This window comes from Taudactylus pleione, unplaced genomic scaffold (genome assembly GCF_031769625.1).
Source record: "Taudactylus pleione unplaced genomic scaffold, aTauple2 ptg000093l, whole genome shotgun sequence".
NCBI lineage: Eukaryota > Metazoa > Chordata > Amphibia > Anura > Myobatrachidae > Taudactylus > Taudactylus pleione.
The window spans coordinates 10,565,705-10,590,783 of record NW_028284495.1 but is presented as its reverse complement, the minus strand read 5'-3'; the positions used below and the strand labels follow the sequence as shown (position 1 = coordinate 10,590,783).

General features: G+C 44.8%; 1 protein-coding gene across 1 annotated transcript in view; it reads right to left on the bottom strand.

The window, feature by feature from the left end:
* Nucleotides 1–25,079, bottom strand: part of PRKDC (protein kinase, DNA-activated, catalytic subunit) — a 418,309-nt gene that overhangs the window by 175,192 nt on the left and 218,038 nt on the right. The window contains exons 43-54 of the mRNA XM_088469547.1: nucleotides 21,942–22,110; nucleotides 19,461–19,526; nucleotides 18,337–18,409; nucleotides 11,410–11,558; nucleotides 10,808–10,948; nucleotides 10,587–10,709; nucleotides 10,232–10,375; nucleotides 9,975–10,126; nucleotides 9,612–9,743; nucleotides 9,344–9,455; nucleotides 4,295–4,422; nucleotides 4,065–4,214 (exon numbers count right to left, since the gene is read on the bottom strand). Coding sequence (XP_088325673.1) covers nucleotides 4,065–4,214; nucleotides 4,295–4,422; nucleotides 9,344–9,455; nucleotides 9,612–9,743; nucleotides 9,975–10,126; nucleotides 10,232–10,375; nucleotides 10,587–10,709; nucleotides 10,808–10,948; nucleotides 11,410–11,558; nucleotides 18,337–18,409; nucleotides 19,461–19,526; nucleotides 21,942–22,110 — 1,539 coding nt within the window. The remainder of the gene's footprint in view (nucleotides 1–4,064; nucleotides 4,215–4,294; nucleotides 4,423–9,343; nucleotides 9,456–9,611; nucleotides 9,744–9,974; nucleotides 10,127–10,231; nucleotides 10,376–10,586; nucleotides 10,710–10,807; nucleotides 10,949–11,409; nucleotides 11,559–18,336; nucleotides 18,410–19,460; nucleotides 19,527–21,941; nucleotides 22,111–25,079) is intronic.

Here is a 25,079-nt window from a genome sequence, read left to right as displayed (position 1 = left end):
TCTTGCACGGAGATCAAACAGTCCAAGCCGAAACTTGGACTGTCAAGGTAGCCAGACAAAGACCTAAGACTAATTCAGCCTGGAAAAAAAAACAAGTACCTTTGATCTCTTGAATATCTTAGGGTCATAGTTCCTATGGGAACACCAAAGAAAAAAATGACTGCCAAACCCTGTGATAGATGCAATCAGAAGCAGGCTTCCTTGCTCTCAGCATCATCTGTATCACTGAAGGAGAAAACCCCTTGGCCTTTGAGATGGAAGACTCAACAGCCATCCGTCAAAGCCAGCCGAGGTAAACTCTGATATAAGCAGGGACCCTGTATTAGCAGATCCTGCCATAGAGGCAGTGGAAATGGACTGTCTACAGATAGACGAGTCGGATCTGAGAACCAATGCCTCCTGAGCCAAGCAGGGGCTAATAGTATTATCCTGCTGCCCTCCTGCTTGAATTTTCTGACGAGGAGGGAGATTTGGAGGAAACAGGTATGTCAACCTGAAGTTCCATCTCACCGCCAGAGTGTCCACGAAGGCGGCTGAGGGGTCCCTTGTCCTGGACCCATACCTGGGGACCTTGTGGTTGTGACGTGAAGCCATGAATTCTATGTCTGGTATCCCCCACCTTTCCACCAGGAGTTGAAACACCTCCGGATAAAGAAACCCTTCTCCGGTGTGTATGTCCCGGCGACCTAGGAAGTATGCTTCCCAGTTGAGAACACCTGAGAGTAATATTGCCAAGACCGCTGGAAGATGGCATTCTGTCCACAGCAGAATCCTTGCCACTTCTCCCTGGCTGCTGGACTTCGTGTGCCTCCTTGATAATTTATGTAGGCCACTGCTGTCACACTGTGGGACTGAACCTGGACAGGCCTGCCCTGTAGAAGGTCCTGTACCAGTATGAGTGCCTTGAGCATTGCCTGGAACTCCAATATATTTATTGGCAGGTGACTTTCCTGTATCGATCCCTTTCCTTGAAAGGTGCGATGACCTGTCACTGCTCCATATACTCACAGACCTGCATCTGTGGTGGAGAGTATCCACTCCAGGATAGTAGACGCCCTCTGGTTCACATGAGTCGTCTCCAGCCACCAGGCTAGGGAGAGGCAAACCTCTAGTGAGATGCAACCCATCTGGGATCTAATCCGATGATACGGATCATCCCACTGGTCCAGGATCCACAGCTGCAGGGATATGGAGTGAAACTGGGCATAAGCCACTATGTTGAAAGTGGCTACCATAGAGCCCAGCATTTGCATAGCCAAGTGAACTGACACTGTTTGCTTGCAAAGTAGATTGTGCACACAAGTCTCTAGTGCTACAATCTTGTCCTCTGTTAGATGAATCCTCTGTCCCAGCGAGTCCAGCAGTGCCACCAACTGCACCATATGCTGAGTTGGAAAAAGTGACGCCTTTTCTCCACAATGATTACCCAGCCGTGCTCCTGTAAGCAGACAATGGCCATCCGTAGAAGACATTGTAACATCTCCTGAGATTGTGCCAATATCAGGAGGTCGTCTAGATATGGCAGTATCCTAACTCCCCATTATCTTGGTAAACACACGAAGGGCTGTAGCTAGACCGAAAGGTAGAGCCTGAAATTGGTAATGTTGCTGATCTACTGCCAACCTGAGAAATGCTTGGTGGGCTCTTGCAATCAGGAGATGCCGATATGCATCCTGTATGTCAAATGAGACCATGAAGTCCCCAGGCCCCACAGGGTTTCCATACGGAATTTGGGCACCTTGTTGAATCTGTTGACTTCAGATTCAGTATAGGGCGGTGTGACCCATTGGGTTTTTTATTCAACAACAAATAACAACCTCTTTTCTGTTGCGTCACAGGGACTATAACTCCTGATCCCAGGGGGGCCCCAAAGGACTCCCGGTAGGCCGAGGTTCTGACCGGGTCTGCAGGAAGTGTCATGCCCATAAACCTCTGAGGAGGATGCCTCCGGAACAAGATGGCATACCCCAGAGAGACCAGCTCTCACACCCAGGCATCTGATACCAGGCCTGAGTGAATTGCAAAAGTTGGCCTCCATTCCGACATCCTCCAGGAGAAGGGGTTCCGCTACTGATCTAACTGCCTGCGGAGAGGCTATAGACAGTGGCAGATAGACAGCAGTAGAATAAACACAACAGGAATTCATGGGGGGCATCTACATAGAAGGACACCAATGCCGTGAACGCCTCGTAGCATGAGGCACTGCCACCAAAGCCTGTGCTTCTGCGGCTTTCGTCCACTAAGTGCGACAAAATCTGAGACCAAGCGGCCACACAGGTGGTTCTAGTGCTGGTGCAGGTGTACTGGAGACATAAAGTAGCTGTTACAACAGTACTACACAATCCCTCCTTGTTAACAACCTGCTCAGACAAGCCTGCAGCACAGGACTTACATGTTCCTTCTTACCTGTGCCTTTAGACATGTATAAATGGTATAAGGTATACAGTATAAATGCAATGTGACTTTCAGGAAACACCTCACACATCTTCAAAGTGATGAGGAGAAACACTGTGATAATATACCTGACAGTTTTGGCAAACAGGCAGTGTACACACGGCAGCTAGCGTTTATAGTCACATACAATGCATAAATATGCACATTTTCTAAAGCAATATGGTCTCTGTATCAACTAACCAGCCCCGAAGGGATTGGTAGGATATACAGTGCACTATGGCCCTGATTCAGAGCCGGATGCTCTGACCAGAGCGCTCGCTCTGAATCAGGGCCCACCTCCATTAATATGGAGCGTCCTCCTGGACGCTCGTATAGCTGTGGGTCACCACCCACAGCATATACGAGCGTGCAGGATGATGGTCGCGATGGTCGCGACCATCGAAACTGCGAGCAGAAGCCTGCGTTTGAGTTTTTCAACCGCAAGGCCAGGAGTGATTTTGGCTCTATCAGAGCCAAAATCACTCCCACTGACATCACTAGTGATGTCAGTGGGGCGGCTTCAGACGGTAGGCGTTCCCTTGGGAACGCCTCCGTCTGGCAGGCACGCCCCGGCACGCTCACCAAAGGGGGCGTGCTGTCAGTCAACATCGACAACACGCCCCCTTTGATGAGACTCCGAGCGTAGGAAAGTCCTTCGCTCGTCGCGTCTCGCGCATGCGCACGACGGAGCTCCCTCCGTCGTGCGCATGCGCAGTGCAGACCATCGACCCACTTGCGAGCGGACAGCCGCTCGCAAGTGGGTCTGAATGAGGGCCTATATGCCAAACCCTCAGAGAGAGGTATATGGGGAGACAGACAAGACCAGAGACCCACTGTAGCAGTGCCCAGACAACGCTGAACTGTGAGCGTCTCACACACAAGGTGGTCAATAGTAAACCAGAAGCAGGGATTCCACTCGGAAGTTTGTGACTGGCGGGGAGGGGCGCCCGGAGGAGCGAATTATCACCCCATAGCTGCGATTTTGACGGCCGGGTTCGCTGAACTACAAGGTAGCAAGACTAGTGCGTCTTACCACCCTTCCCCGGCAACAGACGATATGGCCCTGGCCGCCTTAGTGAGGATCGCAGAACGTCCTTCACATGCAGCCTCCTCTGATGCATCTCGACACCAGAGGTATGGGAACCGCTTACCTGACATCTATGTTTCCTGACCACGGTCCCAGGCTTCAGCAAGAGCCGCTAGCTAAGGCTTGCAGAAGCCTGCCGAAAACCCAGTGGCATAAAGCGGATGCTGGTGTTGGCAGGGTTGGCGCAGGTAGTAGGAGTCGCAGTACAAATGTCTTTCAAGGCGCCTGGTACCGCTAAACTCTGAAGTTCAAAAAAACTTAAGGTAAATCATAAAATAAAAAAAGCTTAGGACTGCCTAGCAGTCCTGCTGCATAACAGATGCTTCTTGCCGCGCACCAAACAAAACAACTGAATGCCTGTGGCTGGGGGCAGGGTATATAGGGAGGAGGACCAGTGCATGCTGGATGCTCCAAAGCTTGCTATTTCGTGCAATGGATGCTGTCCAACTATATATCGCAAGGTAATTCCTGTGGACCCTATGGAACCCGAAGAAGAAATATGCATATATGTAAACAAATATTAAACTACAGTCTATTTTCTTACCGATTGTTCATAATTTGTTTGAAATCCTTGTTTTTTAACTCAAAATAAAGATCTGGCACTTTCTCTGCCCTGGACATTATTATTTCAAGGCACTGAGTCTTTAGAACTCCATGAAGCTTTGGAAGTAGGTAGAGAACAATATTCATAAACCTGTAAATAAATAAAAAAAACAAATAAAGTAAATAAAACAAAGACAAAACAATATAATGTAAGTTGTGAGAGGGTTCTACCTGTCCGCAAAGAGGGGGAAATTCTTCACCACTTTGTTCAAACACATAATGAATTTGTCTTCTTTATTACTGGTGTGATGACGTTTTAATTCTTTTTCTACACAAGCAAACACTGGGCCTTCTGTGTCCTTAAATTAAAATAAATATATATATAATCGTCAGCAAAAAAAAAGGACTTAGAAAGCACTCTAAGCATTAACACATAGCTTCACTTAAATTTTGGATATTTGTTTTATTTTTAGATAATTAAATGCAATAGATCCCTACGGTCTAGTTACGTATAAAGCACTTTGAGTCCTGTTGGGTAAAAAATGCTATAAAAATATTATTATTATCATTACTCTATGTAACTCCCCAGTTAGCTTCAACTATTAATACTGCAACCACTAGTAACAGATTCTTTTAACGTAGGGTCTCTCTCTTCACAGGGTAGGAGCAGTGTGCAGACATGCATATGTGCTCTCCCAGACATCGTAGGGCTATATTCCATCATGCTTTCTGCACTGCGAGAGAAGTTTGTTTTTAGCTACAGTACCTTAACGACTGTTAGGTGTACATTTGTTTATAAAGGAAAATGTGTTCACAAGCTAATTTTAAAACCAACTTTTCTTCATAATGAGGAGCAAGCAGCAATGGTGATCTTGGGATGGTGCAGGCAGTGGCGTCACAAGGGGGTGTGAGACGCACCCGGGTGTCACCCGCCAAGGGGTGACACCAAGGTACAGACTGCCCCTCAGTGACAGGAGATGGGTGCTGCACTGTAGTATTAAGTGCATCAATCAGCTCCTGACACTGTGAGGGAGCCGGCACTGCACGCAGGGTAGTCCACACCTCTAGCACCTCCCTGGCCTTCCCAGTAAAAAGCACGAGTGTCAGGAATAGGGGGTTCGGGCCATGCCTCCTTCTCACGTGACCATGCCCCTGTCCACAAGGACATTCCCCCTTTTTGGCGGCTACGCCACGTGCACAACATCCCTCCCGACACAAGGTGACACGGCGGGGAGCGACCCCACTGGGTGTAGGGGTTGTTGGGAACACACATTTGCTGTAGCGTGCACATTTTAAGCTCAGACCAACGAGTGTTTACAGTATGTCATCAGGAAGCTCCCAGTACACATCTCTATGAAGAGAGACTGTAGCTACCACATCTATAGGGTAAAGAGGGTGAGTACTGTCAGTGACTCTGTTTGACCTATGAGCCTTTCTCCTAGTATAGTGTAAGTGTGTCTGTCCTGTGAGCCTGTATTCGGCACTGTATGTGTGTGTCTGTCTCCCAGTACTCTTTGGCCCGTGTTCAATTTGGAGCGAAAAGCAGTTTTCGCGTGTTTTTGGCGAAAACTTTTCGCCGATGACGTAATTTATGCCTGTTTTGATTTTACTCCGTATTTAATTTGAAAGACTTTCCATCTAGGCGGAAAGTCAATGCAATGTAATAGGCGAGAATAGCAGGCAGAAAAAAGTGCAGAATTGGGGTTTTGGAGTGCAACGTTGCGGGAATCCCCGCGCAGCCTTCAGACAGTCCCCCAAAGGTAAACTGTGTAAAAAAATTAAAATAAAAATAAAAAAATAAAAAACACTTCAGAACACCCCAAAAAAATCACTTTGAATTTGGGGGCGAAAAAAAAATGTTGGGGGACAAACTTAAAAACTAACGAACTTGACTCTGGGGGGTCCCCAAGTATGCCCCAGGTGTTTTTTTCATTGCAGGGGATTGCGGCAGGTGAATTTTTCACGATTTTTTCAACTTAACATTAGCAACTTTAAAATATGCTGCACACCATTTTCAAGTACCCCAAATTTGCTGGGAAAAGTTATTTTCTGAAAAAAAAAACCTCCAGAATACTATTCTTCACCACTTATACAAAAAACGCTATTTAGCATCTATTGAGCCCATTTAAAAACACCAAATACCTTCAGCAAGCTAAATCCGGGGGTACCATAGCTAACCCCCATGTCAGAGCATCTTTTGGGGGGGTGTCAGGCTGATTTCCCCAAATCTGACAGTACTTTCTGCTTGTTTAAATTTCGCCAGGTCCCGTTTTCGGCTACTTTCAAATTGAATATGGCGATACGTGGGCATGCGCGCGATACTTTTCTGCCTGCAAAACACGCGAAGTAGGCGAAAAGTCCACGAAGCGAAATAGTATCGCGGCTCAGCTCAAATTGAATACGGGCCTTTGTGTCTCACTGACCTCAGTAAGTTGGTCTTCTGGCACTGTCAGTGACTGACTGTCCTTGTCAGTGAGTCTAAAGCTGGGTACACACTTGGCCGACAGATACACACTTACCAATCGTTCTGCCAATATGTCTGTGCTGTCAGTGCTGACATCACAACTGGACGGGCATTTGAAATTGTCTGCCCAGTTGAAATGTCAACCACTGCCGGGTCCCTGCAGGAAGTGTATGGGCGATCGGCAGACTGCCCGTACAAACAGCCAGATTCACAGATATATCAGCAGCTATATCGACCATTGGCTGTGCTGCACAATCAATGCAATATGTCTGAACTACGTAGTTCACAGACATATCGGGGGTACACACCCACTCTATATATCGGCTTTCCGATTAAACGTCTGATATATTGCCCAGTGTGTAGCCAGCTTAAGTCCCAAGTCTTGACTGTGTCCTCCAGTCCTGTCATTAGCCCTTGCAGAAATTAAGTTGCTTTTGTAGTTAGAGTGGCAGTTGGAGTGGCAGTGAAACATGGGTATGTGTAATATTGACTTTTATTGTAAATTTGTATGGTTACAGTATTGTTTTCTAAGGGCTGAGACACATTAGGTTACCATGAAAACATAAAATAGTATGTTCGTTACAGTCCATTTAGTAGCATCGACAACATGGTGACCGTAGCAAGAACTCTCTAGATCTTTTAAAGTTTCTTTCTGAAGCTGTCCTCAGTCACTGCAGTCATATCCTCATAAATCACAGTTCAACAACAGCTGTTATGACGTAAACTAAACCACAATAACAATGACAATTCTACAGCGCTGTAACCGATGTCTAATTTCTTTAAAAGGGATTCAATAATATGTGTCAGGATCACGATTAGATATGTGAACCAAATTTGAAAAAAAAACTTTGATCCAAAAAAGATGCAATATGTATCCGAACCAGTTTATAAACTTCAATCAGCAACAATATGTCTCTCAATAAACGTATTTTTAGCAGGAAGATAAAAATAAAACTTCTTTATTTAAAAATAAACATTAAAAACATACTTTGTTCCTTGCATGTTTGCAAAAATATGCAAATGTTGCAGCCACTGGTATTTGTACAGAGACACCCACTGGCAGCGTCTCAAATCTACCGCTTGCATACACAGATCTGCCGCAAATGGACACACACACATGCGTTTTTACGACCAACCCCCCATCACCACCCCCAAATGCTGACAGCGTGTCACTCACTCTGCGATGGATTCCTCTGTGCATCCGTAATCTCAATGCAATCGCTGCGCGCACACAGTGCTACTTATACGCATGAGCGATGGCAAACAATCGCTCGATCCGAATCCATAATCACCATTACATACGCTGCTGAATCAGGCCCAGTGTCCATTTTAGGCTTAATGCACCAGTTTTTCTTTTCTTTGTTCCCAAATCAAGCATTGGGAAAACCCCCTGCAGAAATCCTGCATTTGCCCCTGCATACGACATTTAATCCTTGTCATTTCTAGCAGACTGGGAGAGGAGTACTCTAACAATAGTTCTTTTAGTTCTCCTTAAGATGCCACAAGACTCCAGCAAGAAGCAGGTCAAGGAAACACCTCACTTTAGCAAGGCAAATCCTGTAAAAACTAATTGTACTACTGCTATGGTGCGCAAGACACCCAATACTGTTGATAATGGAACATTCTTCTGATTGAGCACTTCCGGAGATCAGGAATAGCAATTCGCCTTATATACCAACCCTAAACAACCCTATCCCTTTGTCAACAATGTTTGAAATCTAAAGAAGCCCCGTCTCACACAGGAAAGCCATAACCCAATTTTGCCATTATCTTCTCCCTTTTAGTCCTTGCCTTTACTGCCTTCTGACTAAGCAGATACAAGAACTTAACCCATCCTAGTCTTACATGGGTGTGGTGTATGTCAACATTTATAACGTGGACATGGGAATGTCGACATGGTTATATTGTCAACACTGAACGTTCAACATGTAGACACTGCTGAAATGTCAACATTTGGTGCCTGCTGGTCCTGCATTCACTTGCATGCTCCTGACAGTTGCAGTGTCTTCAGCGTGGCTTCCAGGTCCCAGCAGTTATGTGACAGTCACTTCCTGGTCAGGCCTGTGATCCTCCAAGCCTTCCAGCACGTATTCTTCTGCTATCCCTATCCCAAACCCTCCATCTAGTGCCTAACCCTAAACCCCTCTAACATCCCCCCACAACCTAAACCTCCCGTCCGCAGCCTAAGCCTAATGTCGACATTCTGACAATGTCCATATTTCACACGCTGACATTCTGTGAGTGTCGACACGTTGCCAGTCAACATTTTAACAATGCCGACATCACGACTATCTACATTGTAAATGTCGACCTACAGTACTGACTACATGCCGTTTTACATTGTGGCATCATGTCCTCAGCATTGCTACAATTTTGCCACATTTTAGGAGTAACAAAACCAAGGCTTGTAGGGCCAAACTCCATTGTAAAATTCAGCAATTGCCCCGATGGTACCAGGTAATGGGCTTTTGTTCAATGATAAGAGCACATTCTCTCCAGTTAATATATGGCTGCAATTTCTTGAAGACCTCACTACAGTTACATAGTTTGTAATATAGCAATTTAGGGAATATGTGAGCAACTGGGTGTTTGTCTTATCCCTCCACTAAATGGCCTAGTGCTGCTTCCCACATACATGAAGAGACCGTACGGAACAGCTGAGATATTAGAGAGTGCTAATGATAGTTGAACTATGGCTCACAAAGCTTAATATGCAGAATCCACAGAAATATAAAAGCCAAATGTAAAATTACTGTAGTCCAGCACATTAAACAAAAGAAACACCTCTAACATCAGTTTGGCATGAACATACGTACTTTCTCCTTTTCAGCAATGTAATGAAGAACGAGCCCCAGGACTTCAGCTGCTGCAGCATAAACTTCTTTAAATCTGATCATCGCCAGATTGTTGGCAAGAGCTTTAAAATATCTATATAGGAGATAACATATTTAGGAGATGACATACACAGCAGATTAAATAAATTCAAATTCAGTAATAGTTTGCATATAAAACAAAGTACAGTAGCACTTAGGCAATGCAGTTCTGAATGTGCCACTTGTTCAGCTTGAGATGGGGATAACTCACCGATCAGAGTCAATTCCACATTTTGGGTCAAACGGAGAGAAGTTGTTAGCAACAACTAACCCCAGTAACTGAATTCCCAAAGAGTTATCTTTTTTATTAGGGTCTGTCCCAGAAAAACCATTGTATATTAACCTGAAAAAGAATTCAATACAGAATTAAAATAGTGTTTTTTTAGTTTTCTTCCAGTATATTATATTGCAAAGACACATATGTAAAAGATTGCACTACGTATTATGCCTTTTTAATACCATAAATATGCTGCCTACTGCCAAAGGACTTTCTTTTTTAATAATTTGTCATAAACAGCTTATAATGTGACTATTGAAAACAATAGGTAACATGGATTATATCATGCATACATACTTGTATGGAACAGAAAGACAATCCTTCCAACATTCCAGAACAGTTTTAATTATCTCAAGATTGTGCCTGTAGACTGCCCTCTTCTCATGAAACGCATGAGTCATCAAGAATTCAAGCAATCTGTTAGCCAGGATCTCATCCTTTGCAACCCCCTGAGGAATAAACGCGGTCACATAGAGCCACTGTATATACACATTGTTTTACGTTATGTTTTTTAGGGTCTAGATAAGTATATTATAGTTTTAACTGTAACTTACAGATGGTGTGGCAATGCTTGACCAAGAGAGAAGGATCACAACGGTTTCTACCACCATGTAGTGGATCCCTGTTCCACCATTATTTGCAGACACAATCAACTGTAATATGGGGCCAATCCAATACTTTGCGTAAGGACGAAAAACCTGAAATTCCGGAAGAGGATTATTTATAATATTTTATACAAGTATACACATATCAGATCCTGTAAGGTGATCTAATACAGCACTGGGCTACATCACAACCTCCCACAAACCCTTGGCTTAAAAATAATCACTGGATACAATTGCAAGATTCCAATTTAAAATAATATTAGGAAAGAACGATGAAATGTACACACAATTTTCATCCACTTACTTCTTCAGTGTTAACAATAAGTTTGGAAATGAACAGTCGGACATTCAATGGTGTAGAAGGGTTTCCCAACTTTGTATGCAAAAACTTCATCCACGGTGGCAGGTCCTCGGATTGAGTGACACCCTAAGCACAAAACACCAACGTAACGTTTGATTAAAGTAACACATACAGTTTTAACTGCGCCTTATATACAAAATAACACCACTGATGTCCCCGCATACCTCCTCTACTTTGGGCGTGATTTCATTTCGCTGCATGTGTTTAATCAGCCCCGTCATAGGTGTCATGCACTCATGCTGATTCAGTTCATCCATTTCAAATTCCATAATGTCTTCTGGTGCCTGGACTTCAGAACTGCGCTCCTATCATAGCAGTATATTATCATCACAGACTCCATATATCATAATTTCTTGGCTGCTTTTAGGTATTATCTGTCAATTTTAAAAATTATATTTGCAACATGTCGCACCATATTCAACTATATGGGACATGTATACCTGTACATAGTGATGGACCTGGATCTTACTAGCAAAGAGGTGTAGAGATCAGAACTATAGAACTATCAGCTGTCAGGCATTACAGTATGAGCCACATTAACGTTACCTGTAAGTCGCCTATTTCGGACGTGAATACCTGAAGTCTGACAATTTAGTATAGTATAGTGGCTTTCATATGGACACAATTACCATATTTATTGTCATACATTTCAACTATGATGTTCCTGGCTGGGCTAGAATACAAAACTGCTCTTCTGATATAGGTGTAACTTAACAAAAAACTCTTATGTTCTCCTTAAGTCACAAGACGTTATCTTTACAAGTACCTTTATTCTGCTGCTCCTATGAGATTTCATTGGGTCCTGGGAACTGTAAGAAAAACTCTGAACTCCAGTGGAGAAATCAAACTGACTCATTTCTTCACTAAGGCTGCTATCCGCCATGTAGGACTGCGAAGATAAATACTGGGGTTCATCTTAAATGGGAAGAGGAAACAAAAATAAGAGATATGGTAAGAACTTACCCTTGTTATCTCTATTTCTACAAAGTTCTTAGTGTTCCACAGGATACCTTGGGGTAGTCATCGGGCATCTTCAGAGTTTTCAAAAAAAGACATCTCCCGGGATGCACTATGGGTCCCTCTCCTATAACCCACCCCCGGGCCAAGGCACCTCAGTTACGTAATAAATCATAGGCCGGAGGGGGAGAAAACAAGAGAGAGAAGGAAGTCTGGAAAACACAAGATTCACATACTCACAGAGAAGGAGAAGGAAAAACGGTGACTAGAGCAAATCCCAACTGCAGCACAGGTGCGACAGGGTGGGTGTCCTGTGGAACCCTATGGACTTCGTAGAAATAAGAGATAACAAGGGTAAGTTCTTACCATCTCTCTTCATTTCTACTGCAGGGTCCATAGGGTATCCACAGGATACCTTGGGGATGTCCCAAAGCAGTCCCTTCCAGGACGGGGACACTTCTGTGCAGAAAGGAGAATCCGACGCCCGAAAGAAGTATCCTGAGAGGCGAAGGTATCAAAAGCGTAATACCTCACAAAGGTATGAACAGAAGACCACGTGGCCGCCTTAGAAAGCTGTACAGCCGAGGCACCACAGCGAGCTGCCCATGAAGGACCCACAGACCGAGTAGAATGAGCAGTAACAGAGGGTGGCACAGACAGGCCCTCATAAGTGTAAGCCTCAGAGATGGTCAAACAAATCCACCTAGCCAAAGTCTGCTTATTGGCAGTCCATCCCTTCTTGTGAAAATCATACAGGAGTAACAAGGAGTCCGATTTCCAAAGGGAACTGGCACGGTCCACATAAATCCTGAAGAGCACGTACCGCATTCAATGTGGCCTCACCTGCTGATAAGTCTGGAGAGTTGAAGGCCGGTACGATAATTTTCTCATTAATGTGGAAACTAGACACCACCTTAGGTAGAAAGCCAGGGCAAGTCCTAAGCACCGCCCTGTATCGGTGAAAAATCAGAAAGGAAGGACGACAGGAGAGAGCCCCCAAGTCTGGCACCCTTCTAGCTGAAATATAGCTAGAAGAAACACAGTCTTTGCAGTAAGCCATTTGAAATCCACTGAGCCCAGTGGTTCAAATGGAGATCCTTGGAGAGCCCTCAGGACCACAGCCAAATCCCAAAGAGCCACTGGAGGGACAAAGGGAGGCTGAATGCGAAGTACACCCTGCATAAAGGTGTGGACATCAGGAAGAGGAGCAATCCTACGCTGAAATCACACAGACAGGGCAGAAACATGCACCTTTAGGGAGGCAAGGCGAAGACCCTGATCTAAGCCCGCCTGTAGGAAAGCCAGTACTCTGGATATCCAAAACAACTGGGGATCATAGTGCGACAACATTCAAAATAGGTATGCCACACCCTGTGGTAAATCCTGGCAGAAGCAGGCTTCCGAGCTCTGAGCATGGTGTTGACCACAGAGCTGGAAAAACCCTTGGACCTTAGGAGGGATGTCTCAAGACCCATGTCGTCAAAGACAGATGACCCAGGTCCGGGTAAAGGCAAGGACCCTGAGACAACAGGTCAGCACGTTGAGGCAACAGCAAAGGAGTGTTGATGGAGATACTATGAATATACCTGAGTACCAGTGATGTCTGGGCCACGCTGGAGCCACCAGCAGGATCTTGCCTACAAACTTTCGAAGCACTCGAAGAAGAAGGGAGAACGGAGGAAACAAGTGCGCAAACTGGAAGGTCCACCGTACCGACAGAGTGTCCACCAGGATAGCCTCTGCATCTTTTGTTCTGGACCCGTACACCGGCAGCTTGTGGTTGTGTCTGGAGGCCATGAGGTCTATTTCAGGAAGGCACCACCTGTCCACTACAAGTTGAAAAACTTCCTGGCGAAGAGACCATTCCCCTGGATGCACGTCGTGACGGCTGAGGAAGTTCGCTTCCCAGTTGAGCACTCCTGGAATGAACACTGCTGAGATAGCTGGGAGATTGCCTTCCGCCCATGTCAGAATGTGTGACACCTCCATCAGTGCCGCCTGAGTTAGAGTTCCTCCTTGGCGGATTATGTACAACACCGCGGTGGCGTTGTCTGACTGGACTTGCACGGGTTTTCCGTGAAGTATGAAGAGCCCGGAATACTGCCCGAAGTTCCAATATGTTGATTGGAAGAGCAGATTCCGCTGACGTCCAACGTCCCTGAAATGGGTATGGACCTGTCTCTGCGCCCCAACCCCGGAGACTGGCGTCGGTCGTCAGGAGGACCCAGTCCAGGATCCAGAAGGGGCGTCCCTTGTTGAGATGAGACATCTGTAGCACCAGGCCAGAGATAGACATACCTCCGGAAAAAGCACCATCGTCTGTGTCTTTATCCGATGGGGCAACCCATTCCATCTGGAGAGGATCAACCTCTGTAGAGGTCTGGAATGAAACTGGGCATACTCCACCATGTCGAATGTCGACACCATGGATCCAAGTAACCTCATTGCCGAGTGAATGGACACACGCCAACTGTGCAGGCAATAGCGTATCCGTGTCTGCAAAACAGAGATCTTTTCCCCTGTCAAAAAGATCCTTTGCTGTTGAGAGTCCAACAGCGCACCGAAATGGAGCATCCTCTGAGACGGGGTCAGGCAGGATTTCTTCCAGTTGATCAACCAGCCGTGAGTCTGCAACACAGATATAGTCAGTTGCAGATGGCGGTGAAGTATCTCTTCAGACCCGGCTAACAGTAGTTGGTCGTTCAGGTAGGGCAACAGGCGAACCCCCTGCAGCCGCAAATGGGCCACCATAACTGCCATTACCTTGGTAAACAGTCAAGGTGCCGTAGAGAGGCCAAAAGGCAGTGCCTGAAACGGGAAATGTTGATTTACCACAGCAAACCCGAGGAAACGTTGGTAAGCTGAAGCAATCGGGATATGCAGGTAGGCATCCTGAATATCCAGAGACACCATAAAATCCCCAGGTTCCATAGCCAAAATAATGGAGCGCACGTTCTCCATCTTGAACCAAGGTACCCTCAGAAACCTGTTGAGGTACTTGAGGTTGAGAATAGGACAGAATGATACAATCGGTTTCTGTACCAGAAAGAGGTTGGAGTAATAACCTGTCCCCCTTTAGGGTAACGGGACAGGCACTATGACCCATAGAGTACACTACTTTTTGGCTTTCCAGTGCCTTTTCCTGGTTTGAATGAAGGCCTGTGATGAAGAATTGATGGGGAGGCCTGCTGCGGAAGGATAGGGCGTACCCGTGAGACCACTTCCCTCACCCATGTGTCTGTGGTGGTCCGACACCAGCACTGGGCAAACTACAGAAGTCGGCCTCCCACCCTGGGATCCCCCAAGAGGAGACCCGTCCCGTCAGGCTGAAGGCTTATCGTCAGACTTGGCAGCCGGACATCTGGTGCTCCAAGCTTGCTTCTTCGGCTTGGCAACCTTCCTGGCACCTGATGGCCTCGGAAAGGACTGCACCTTAGGCTTACCCTGAGGCCGATAGGGCCGAAAGGACGAGGTCCCAGACCCAGATGGAGCAGAGGCCGAGGGTAGACATGCAGATTTTGCTGCTGCCAACGTATCCTCAATCTTGTCCAAATCAGGGCCGAACAGGACCTGACCATTATAGGGCAAGCAGTCCAATCCTTTCTTGGATTCTTCATCCGCTCTCCAAGAGTGCAACCACAGAGAGCGGCGAGCTGCAACAGCCGCAGTAGAAATCCTAGAAGTGAGGAGGCTAATATCCAAAGCCGCCTCATTAATGTATGTAGCGGAATCCCGGAGATTGCCCTCAAGCTCAATCTGGTCATTGGCAGTATCTGAAGAAAAAGATGCCTCCAAAGCATCTGCCCAGCATTCCATGACTCTAGCTACCCAGCAAATAGCCATAGACGGTCCAGATGCCCCTCCAGAAAGAGAGTATATAAACTTTAAACATACTTCCACCTTGCGATCCGTAACATCCTTCAAGGAGGACACAGACGGCATAGGCAAGGTCGCACTCTTTACCAGACGCATGACATGAGAATCCACCTGAGGGGGAGTCTCCCATTTAGTGAAGTAATCCTCCGCAAAAGGGCAGGCATAAGCCAAGCCAAAGACGCTTACCAGGCAATTTCCACGCCTCCTCCAAATGATCCACTAATTGCCCACATAGAGGGAATACAGTGGCGTAACCTTAATATCCTTGAAAAAGGAATATTTGGACTTAGCAACAGAGGGATCTTCATCCTCAATAACCAAGGCTACACGGACTGCCCGTATCAAGCCAGGAATATATATCTTTGACTTAGACTCCACTTCCGTGGGAGGGAGCTCAGAGTCAGATAAATCATGGAGTTCATCATCATCTGATGTCATATCATTGTCATAATGTGTAGACTGAGATGACAATAATGGCCTTTTAGAAGGTCGCAGCGGTGAGTCCCCCTGTAAAATGTCCGTCAGGTTCTGTACTGCGTCGGAGAGAGTATTTACCCAAACAGGCTCCGGAGAGACCTGAGATGGTGCTAACTGCTGAGGGAGGCACTGGGGTACTAACATCTGCCGGGGGAACCCCTGTATGGGCGATGGGACCACCGCCTGCTGCAAAAACCCCAACTGAGGAAACGCAGGGGGGGGGGCGCCAAACGTCTTGCAATGGCTTTTAGTGCCTGAGCAAAATAAGCCCAGGGAGGTTCCTGCACAGAGAACGAGGCGGCAAGTGGACGTGAAATAACATTACACGAAGCACATAATCCCCTCAGTAACCACCTCCCCTCCCCCCATCCTAACCTTACATTTACAACAAGATTGGGGGATAAGAACTTCAATGAGTGCAGATTCCTCACTCCCAGACATAATGAGAGTATGTAGGATGTATGTGACTCACCACACAGAAAAAAAGTTAAATCTGTGAGGAATTTACACCCCAACAGCACTGCATCGCAAGGGATGTAGCAGAAATAACAAAGATAGTAAAAATGGCTATCAGGTTAGAATAGAAAATACAGTCAGATAGCGCTAGCATATAGTCACATACAGTCAGGTGCATAAATATTGGGACATTGACAGAATTTTCATATTTTGGCCTCTATTCACCACCACAATGGCTTTGAAATGAAACAAACAAGATATGCTTTAACTGCAGACTTTCAGATTTAATTTGAGGGTAATAACATCCAAATCAGGTGAACGGTGTAGGAATTACAACGGTTTCTATATGTGCCTCTCACTTTTTAAGGGGCCAAAAGTAATGGGACAAACTAAACAATCCTAAATCTAACTTTCACTTTTTAATACTTTGCTGCAAATCTTTGCCGGCAAAGTTAGATTTAGGATTGTTTAGTTTGTCCCATTACTTTTGGCCCCTTAAAAAGTGGGAGGCACATATAGAAACCGTTGTAATTCCTACACCGTTCACCTGATTTGGATGTAATTACCCTCAAATTAAATCTGAAAGTCTGCAGTTAAATCATATCTTGTTTGTTTCATTTCAAAACCATTGTGGTGGTGAATAGAGGCCAAAACATGAAAATTCTGTCAATGTCTCAATATTTATGCACCTGACTGTATATAATGGCACTATGATCAACTACACAGACACCTAAGTCTGGTATGAAATAGTGCTGCACACTCTGACCTGAATATGGAGGAGAGGTATGCAGGGGGACCCGGACCACAGTGCCACTAAGCCAGCGTTCAGCGTATGCACATTTAGGGAAAATGGCCGCCGAGGAGCTGAGAAGATGCAAGCCCGGGTGAGGAGCGCTGTCACAGCCCGCCAGACTGCTGTGGAAAGGCATTGTGAGCAGCAGGGGAGGCGCCGGCTGTATGACAGGGAAGGAGCTCTCCCCTGGCCTGCAATTAAACCGTGGGATGGCGGAGCTCCGCTACAGCTCTGGCCCAAAGTCCCTGGTGGTCCAGTGGGTGCGCAGGACTCTGTGCCTGGCCCCACTGTAGGCCGTCCCCAGGGAGCCCCATACCCTGGGAACCAACAGACTGAGCAGCGGCAGGTCCCCATCGCGGGTACCCGCCGCTTACCTTAAGTCCCCGTAGATACGGCCACAGTCCAGGGATCCTCGGGGTCTCCGCTAGCTGAGGTCCCGGAATCCCACTAGGATCCCTGGATCAGTACCGGCATCCTAGTGCCGGCGGGGTGTAGAAGTAATAGCACGGACGTCCTATTGGCCTGTCCGTGCTATTTACTCACAGCAAAAATCTTCAGGGACTGTTTGGACAGCCCCCCTCTGAACAGTGACCCGACTCCGTGCCGGGCACCTACAAAACTGAGGTGCCTTGCCCCGGGGCGGGGTACAGGAGAGGGACCTGCAGTGTATCCTGGGAGATGTAGTTTTTTGAAAACTCTGAAGTTGCCCAATGACTAGCGCCATCGCCTGTGGATACCCTATGGACCCTGCAGTAGAAACAAAGTTAAAATTACAAATGACAAATACAATACATAACTAATTAAATGGATTATAAACATACTTGTACATTTACATTAGGAGGGCAAAATGAAAAAAAAACAAAAAAACCCAAAGCTCTAGTAAAAGTGCTCCTGGGGCATGTAGGTGGTGTAGGGATTCTCTTAACATGTCTTACTGCTAAATCACATTTATGATGGATGCCAACATCCAGATGAGTATGACATTGCATTCTGACTTAAAAAATAAAATAAAAAATAATACTTTTAAAACAAAATTTAAATACTTAAAATAATAATAATTAAAATTTATATCCTTAATTAGAATGTTGCTTTATACTATTTGTCTAATTAGTATAGGTATATCAATCACTATACCAGAATCCACATTTGCAGCTTCTCTTGCTTCCTTGCGAATTGTTAAATATTTTCTCTTTCGTTCCATTGGCACCTAAAGTTCAAATTATAAAGTATAAAACTGAATGAACCCCAAGGTATACTAAATGTTCTTAATTACAGGTTAATTCAATGTTGAAAAATCCTCACACTGACTGAAAGAAATAAAAAAAAAATGTATATAACAATGCAGGATTTTTTTTTCTATATACAAACAAATGCAATTTGCTATACAATATCATCTTTTATTTGGACTTCACTAGCATCTCAGAAAAAAATACATGCCAAATACATGTCACCCACATGTATTCTTATAGAAACCTGCACTTTATAATGGGCAGAATAATTCAGGGATTAAAGACTTTTTACTCTGTTAGATGCATAGGGCTGGTATTTTTAAAGCATCCTCTGTAGTATGACGCACTCGTCATTCTTATTTGGGTAAATGCAAGACTGATCACACCTAAACATGTTGACCATTCTAAAGACTGTCAGAGATAAGCAAATCAATAGGAAAAGCATAACCTTATGATTCTTAAGTTATAACAAATGTAGTTTAGACATAAAGGGGGGAATTCAATTATCCCCCGGGATATATCAATTAGCCCCGAAAGCCAGCACTTATGGGGGTGTATGGCCACAACCCCTAAAAAAAAAAAAAGAAAAAAAAGAGACTATTTGCCACAGCTTTGAGGAGGGGGGGCCCTGTGAGCCCCTCAGCTAGGGGCAAATCCCGGGGAAGGGGTGGTGCGCGATTAGTGCATTCGCTACCCTCCCCCCCCTCCCGTATAGGCTGCTTATCGGTCATTTTTTTCAGGCGCTCAGCAGGCTCAGGAAAACAAATCCCCGATAACTATCTGTTTTCGGACAGGCCCCTGCGTTAACACATGGGGATCCATGAGCTTATCACGGATCCTGTGTGTATTCTCCCAAAAATAGATAATTTTTCAGGCGAATAAAATGGGGTCAAATTGAATTGCCGAAGGCAATTCAAGCGTTGAAATCCAGTTTTGTTTACCCCAAAAATTATAGGTTCTAATTGAATTACCCCCAAAGTATATATACTCTGTCAAGAAAGAAAAAAAAATCAAATATTTCTACCTTACCTCAACCTCAATGGGAAATGAATAATTACGATGAAGGTCTATTACATTTTCAAGAATGAGCAGATTCTGAACAGAAAAAAAAAACAGTTAATTATAACCTAAATGTTAAATGCTCAATGTTCTGAAATTAAGAGAATACTGACATAAACGGCATAATGTTTACAGTGGCGCCGTACAGATAATGACTGAGGATAGCAAAAGTAGCTCGTTATAAAAGGGACACTGTAAAATGTCTTACATTGCTGATATAAAGGTGTACAGCCATGGCCAAAAGTTTGGAGAATGATACAAGTATTGGTTTTCACAAACTTTTCTGCTTCAGTGTTTTTAGACCTTTTTGTTAGATGTTACTATGGTATACTGAAGTAAAATTACAAGCATTTCATAAGTGTCAAAGGCTTTTATTGACAATTACATTAAGTTTATTCAGAGAGTCAATATTTGCAGTGCTGACCCTTCTTTTGAAGACCTCTGCAATTCACCCTGGCCTGCTGTCAATCAACTTCTGGGCCACATACTGACTGATGGCCGCCCATTCTTGCCTAATTAATGCTCGGAGTTTGTCAGAATTTATGGATTTTTGTTTGTCCACCCGCCTCTTGAGGATTGACCCCAAGTTCTCAATGGGTTTAAGGTCTGGGGAGTTTCCTGGCCATGGACCCAAAATTTCTATGTTTTGTTCCCCGAGCCACTTATCACTTTTGCCTTATGGCAAGGTGCTCCATCACGCTGTAAAAGGTATTGTTCGTCACCAAACTGTTCTTGGATGGTTGGGAGAAGTTGCTCTTGGAGGATGTTTTGGTACCATTCTTTATTCATGGCTGTGCTTCATAGGCAAAATTGTGAGTGAGCCCACTCCTTTGGCTGAGAAGCAACCCCACACATGAATGGTCTCAGAATGCTTTACTGTTGGCATGACACAGGACTGATGGTAGCGCTCACTTTTCCATCTCCGGACAAGCATTTTTCCAGATGCCCCAAACAATCTGGAAGGGGATTCATCAGAGAAAATAACTTTACCCCACTCTTCAGCAGTCCAATCTCTGTACCTTTTTGCAGAATATCAGTCTGTTCCTGATGTTTTTCCTGGAGAGAAGTTGCTTCTTTGCTGCTTTTCTTGACACCAGGCCATCCTCCAAAAGTCTTCGCCTCACTGTGCGTGAAGATGCACTCACACCTACATGCTGCCATTTCTGAGCAAGCTCTGCACTGGAGGTGCCCCGATACAGCAGCTGAATCAACTTTAGGAGACGGTCCTGGTGCTTGCTGGATGTTCTTGGGTGCCCTGAAGCCTTCTCCACAACTATTGAACCTCTCTCCTTGAAGTTCATCATCATCTGGTAAATGGTTGATTTAGGGGGATGTAGTTTGGAAGTCGACGGTCTAAATGCCGACCGACGGCTTCCAGACTTTCTAATCTCGAAGCCTGCCATTAATCAGACGCCGGAAGACCGACTCCCGGCATACCGAAAGATGGTAAGCTGGGCGCGGGCAGTCACGGGGGTTTTAGGGCTTCCGGGGGGACTTAGGGCTAGGCACCCGCCCGGGAGGGTTAGGTTTAGGCTAGTGGAAGGGGGTGTTAGGGTTAGGCACCCCCGTGGGGAGTTTAGGGTTAGGCACCCCCCCGGAGGACTTGGGTTTAGGCAGCAGGGAAGGGGGGAAGGGTTAGGTTTAGGCACTTAGAGAGGGGATTAGGGTTAGGTACTTGGGGGGGAGGTTAGGGTTAGGCACCTCTAAGGGAGGGTTAGGGGGTAGAATTAGGTTAGCGATACTTACCTTAGGGACGATCGGGATTTTCACCCTTGCCGGGCTGCCGCTGTCGGGATTTGAACCGCCGGCCATGTGTCTGGCGGTAATACCTACTACACCCGATTTAGGTGCAATCTTACTTGCAGCAATATCCTTGCCTGTGAAGCCCTTTTTGTGCAAAGCAATGACAACTGCACGTGTTTCATTGCAGGTAACCATGGTTAACAGAGGAAGAACAATGATTTCAGGCTCCACCCTTTTTTTAAAGCTTCCAGTCTGTTACTCTAACTCAATCAGCATGACAGAGTGATCTCCAGCCTTGTCCTCGTCAACACTCTCACCTGCGTTAATGAGAGAATCACTGACATGATGTCAGCTGGTCCTTTTATGGCAGGGCTGAAATGCAGTGGAAATTTTGTTTTTGGGATTAAGTTCATTGTCATGGCAAAGAGGGACTTGGCAATTAATTGCAATTCATCTGATCACTCATGACATTATGGAGTATATGCAAATTGCCATCATAAAAACTGAAGCAGCAGACTTTGTGAAAACCAATACTTGTGTCATTCTCAACTCAACTTTTGGCTGTATACAAAAGGATATACAACATTCTAAAGAAAGACGTTTTATTGCGCTTCATTCATAAAACTATACTTAATTTTGCCAACCGCCATCATATAACTGTTATACTGCAGTAATCATTTTGCCAGTACAATTTTATTCAGAAATTACCTTCTCTGTCTTTTCTGAGAAAAGAAATGCCTGGTAGAATCTGCTGTCCGTCTGAGAGCAGATCACAACGGATATAGCACAGTTGTATGCTGCACAGTGGTATAGTCTCCTCTTCTCCAGTAGCTTGGTTTCACCAGACATGTTCTCAGTGTATGCTTCATGGCATGACCTTAGCATGGAATAAATCAAAGAAAGAAAAATTACTACAGAATCTTCTTTACTAAGATACCCAACAGACATGAACGACCGGTTATATTCAGTAAGTAAATAACAATAAAATACCTCTACTTCGTTGTTTTCTTTTTGTGTGCCTTTATGTGCAGTTTATTTGCACTTTTAATTAGCTAGGTCTGTACGCTGGTTTTAGGATGAGGATGTTTATATTAAAAACAATTAAAATATTTAACTGGCTATGGTGAGATAGGATCTTTTGTCTACATCTGGTGGTCCTAGCCTAAAATCTCTCTGTTCTGGGACAGCTTTACAAGTTTTATTAGTGATATCAATAAAGTCCCACTTACGAAGTTCCACGTTCCACTTGTCTTTGTTCCTATTTCTCCAGTAGAGGGGAAGTATAAAAATTTAAATAGACTTCCCGGGACTCTATAGTGTTTTTTTAAGCAGAGGGCAGAAACTCTGGTATACACTTTGCTGGAGACATGATTATCCATGGGTCGATATTCTCTTTGAAGATGTATTTATTGAACTCTTTCATTCTGGGATAAAAGTTAGGTCTCTCCTCTTGTCACTCCTTCAATACCCCTGGTTCAAATGAAAGACCCCTGGACAGACCTACTTTGCCACCCTTTCCCAGATGTTGATCCACACTTAGGAAAACTAGCCTCCCACATTCTAGCTGCAGCCAAGTGATAGAATGGTAATTCTTGGAAGCAGACTACTCCTCCTAATCTCACTTCTCTAAATTCCTATATCATGTCCAGCCCAGAATGGAAAAAAAAATATCACTTATCTTCAGAATAAAAATGACAAATTCAACCAAACTGAATGGGCCCCCTAGTTATATACAGTATGGGCTTTCCTCTTTCGATCAAACTGCTGACTCAGAAACGTTGTTGTCCCTTGTTCTTTACTTTCCTCATTTCCTCCGCTCCCCTAATCTAATGCTTTCTGCATACGAAGCACACTTAAAATCCATGCTACTGTACTTTTGTGTCACCCCCCCACATCCCACACACACACTTCCCCCCTCCTTTATATCTTTGTAGAATTTCATTATTTTCTATTGTATAGCCATGGCCAAAAATTTTATGATGCAAATTTACATATATTCCAGAATACCATGAAGAGCGATCAGATGAATTGCAATTAATTGCTAAGTTCCTCTTTGCCATGACAATGAACTTAATCTCAATAACAACATTTCCACTGCATTTCAGCCCTGCCACAAAAGAAACAGCTGACATCATGTCAGTGATGCTCTCGTTAACACAGGTGAGAGTGTTGACGAGGACAAGGCTGGAGATCACTCTGTCATGCTGATTGAGTTAGAATAACAGACTGGAAGCTTTAAAAGAAGGGTGGAGCTTGAAATCATTGTTCTTCCTCTGTTAACCATGGTTACCTGCAAGGAAACACGTGCAGTCATCATTGCTTTGCACAAAAAGGGCTTCACAGGCAAGGATATTGCTGCAAGAAATATTGCACCTAAATCAACCATTTATTGAATCATCAAGAACTTCAAGGAGAGAGGGTCAGTAGTTGTGAAGAAGGCTTCAGTGCGCCCAAGAACGTCCAGCAAGAGGCAGGTCTGTCTCCTAAAGTTAATTCAGCGGCAGGATCGGGGCACCACCAGTGCAGAGCTTGCTCAGAAATGGCAGCAGGCAGGTGTGAGTGCATCTTCACGCACAGTGAGGCGAAGACTTTTGGAGGATGGCCTGGTGTCAAGAAAAGCAGCAAAGAAGCAACTTCTCTCCAGGAAAAACATCAGGAACAGACTGATAATCTGCAAAAGGTACAGAGATTGGACTGCTGAGTACTGGGGTAAAGTTATTTTCTCTGATGAATCCCCTTCCAGATTGTTTGGGGCATCTGGAAAAATGCTTGTCCGGAGATGGAAAAGTGAGCGCTACCATCAGTCCTGTGTCATGCCAACAGTAAAGCATCCTGAGACCATTCATGTGTAGGGTTGCTTCTCAGCCAAGGGAGTGGGCTCACTCACAATTTTGCCTAAGAACACAGCCATGAATAAAGAATGGTACCAAAACATCCTCCAAGAGCAACTTCTCCCAACCATCCAAGAACAGTTTGGTGACGAACAATACCTTTTCCAGCATGATGGAGCACTTTGCCATAAGGCAAAAGTGATTACTAAGTGGCTCGGGGGAACAAAACATCGAAATTTTGGGTCCATGACCAGGAAACTCCCCAGACCTTAATCCCATTGAGAACTTGGGGTCAATCCTCAAGAGACGGGTGAACAAATAAAAACCCACAAATTCTGACAAACTCCAAGCATTGATTACGCAAGAATGGGAGGCCATCGGTCAGTATGTGGCCCAAAAGTTGATTGACAGCATGGCAGGGCGAATTGCAGAAATCTTGAAAAAGAAGGGTCAACACTCTTTGCATAAACTTAAATTGTCAATAAAAGCCTTTGACACTTATGAAATGCTTGTAATTTTACTTCAGTATACCATAGTAACATCTGACAAAAAGGTCTAAAAACACTTAAGTAGCAAACTTTGTGAAAACCAATACTAGAGTCATTCTAAAAACTTTTGGCCATGGCTGTATGTGCTTACAATTTCTCTGTTTTTCTTCTAATGTTTTTGTAATTTTCCATGCTATGTTTGTAAACCTTGCTTACAAATAAATAAATAAGAAAAAAAATCTGATGCAATCTGCAGTCCATCCGATGAGCATGAATATTCCTAGGGCTTTTCAGAACTTCTAGTAATATTTAAACTAGGGATGTGCAGGCTCGGTTCTACTCTGTTCCGTTCGGTTTTTTTTTACCGAATCTTATTGGCTATCCAAAACTCGTGGCAGCTGATGCCCAATAAGATTCGGTAAAAAAAACTGAACGGCACCGAGTAGAACCGAGCCTGCACATCCCTAATTTAAACATAAGTCTGTACGTTGATAATTTAGTTTAACTTCGCCACCTATCATGTATGA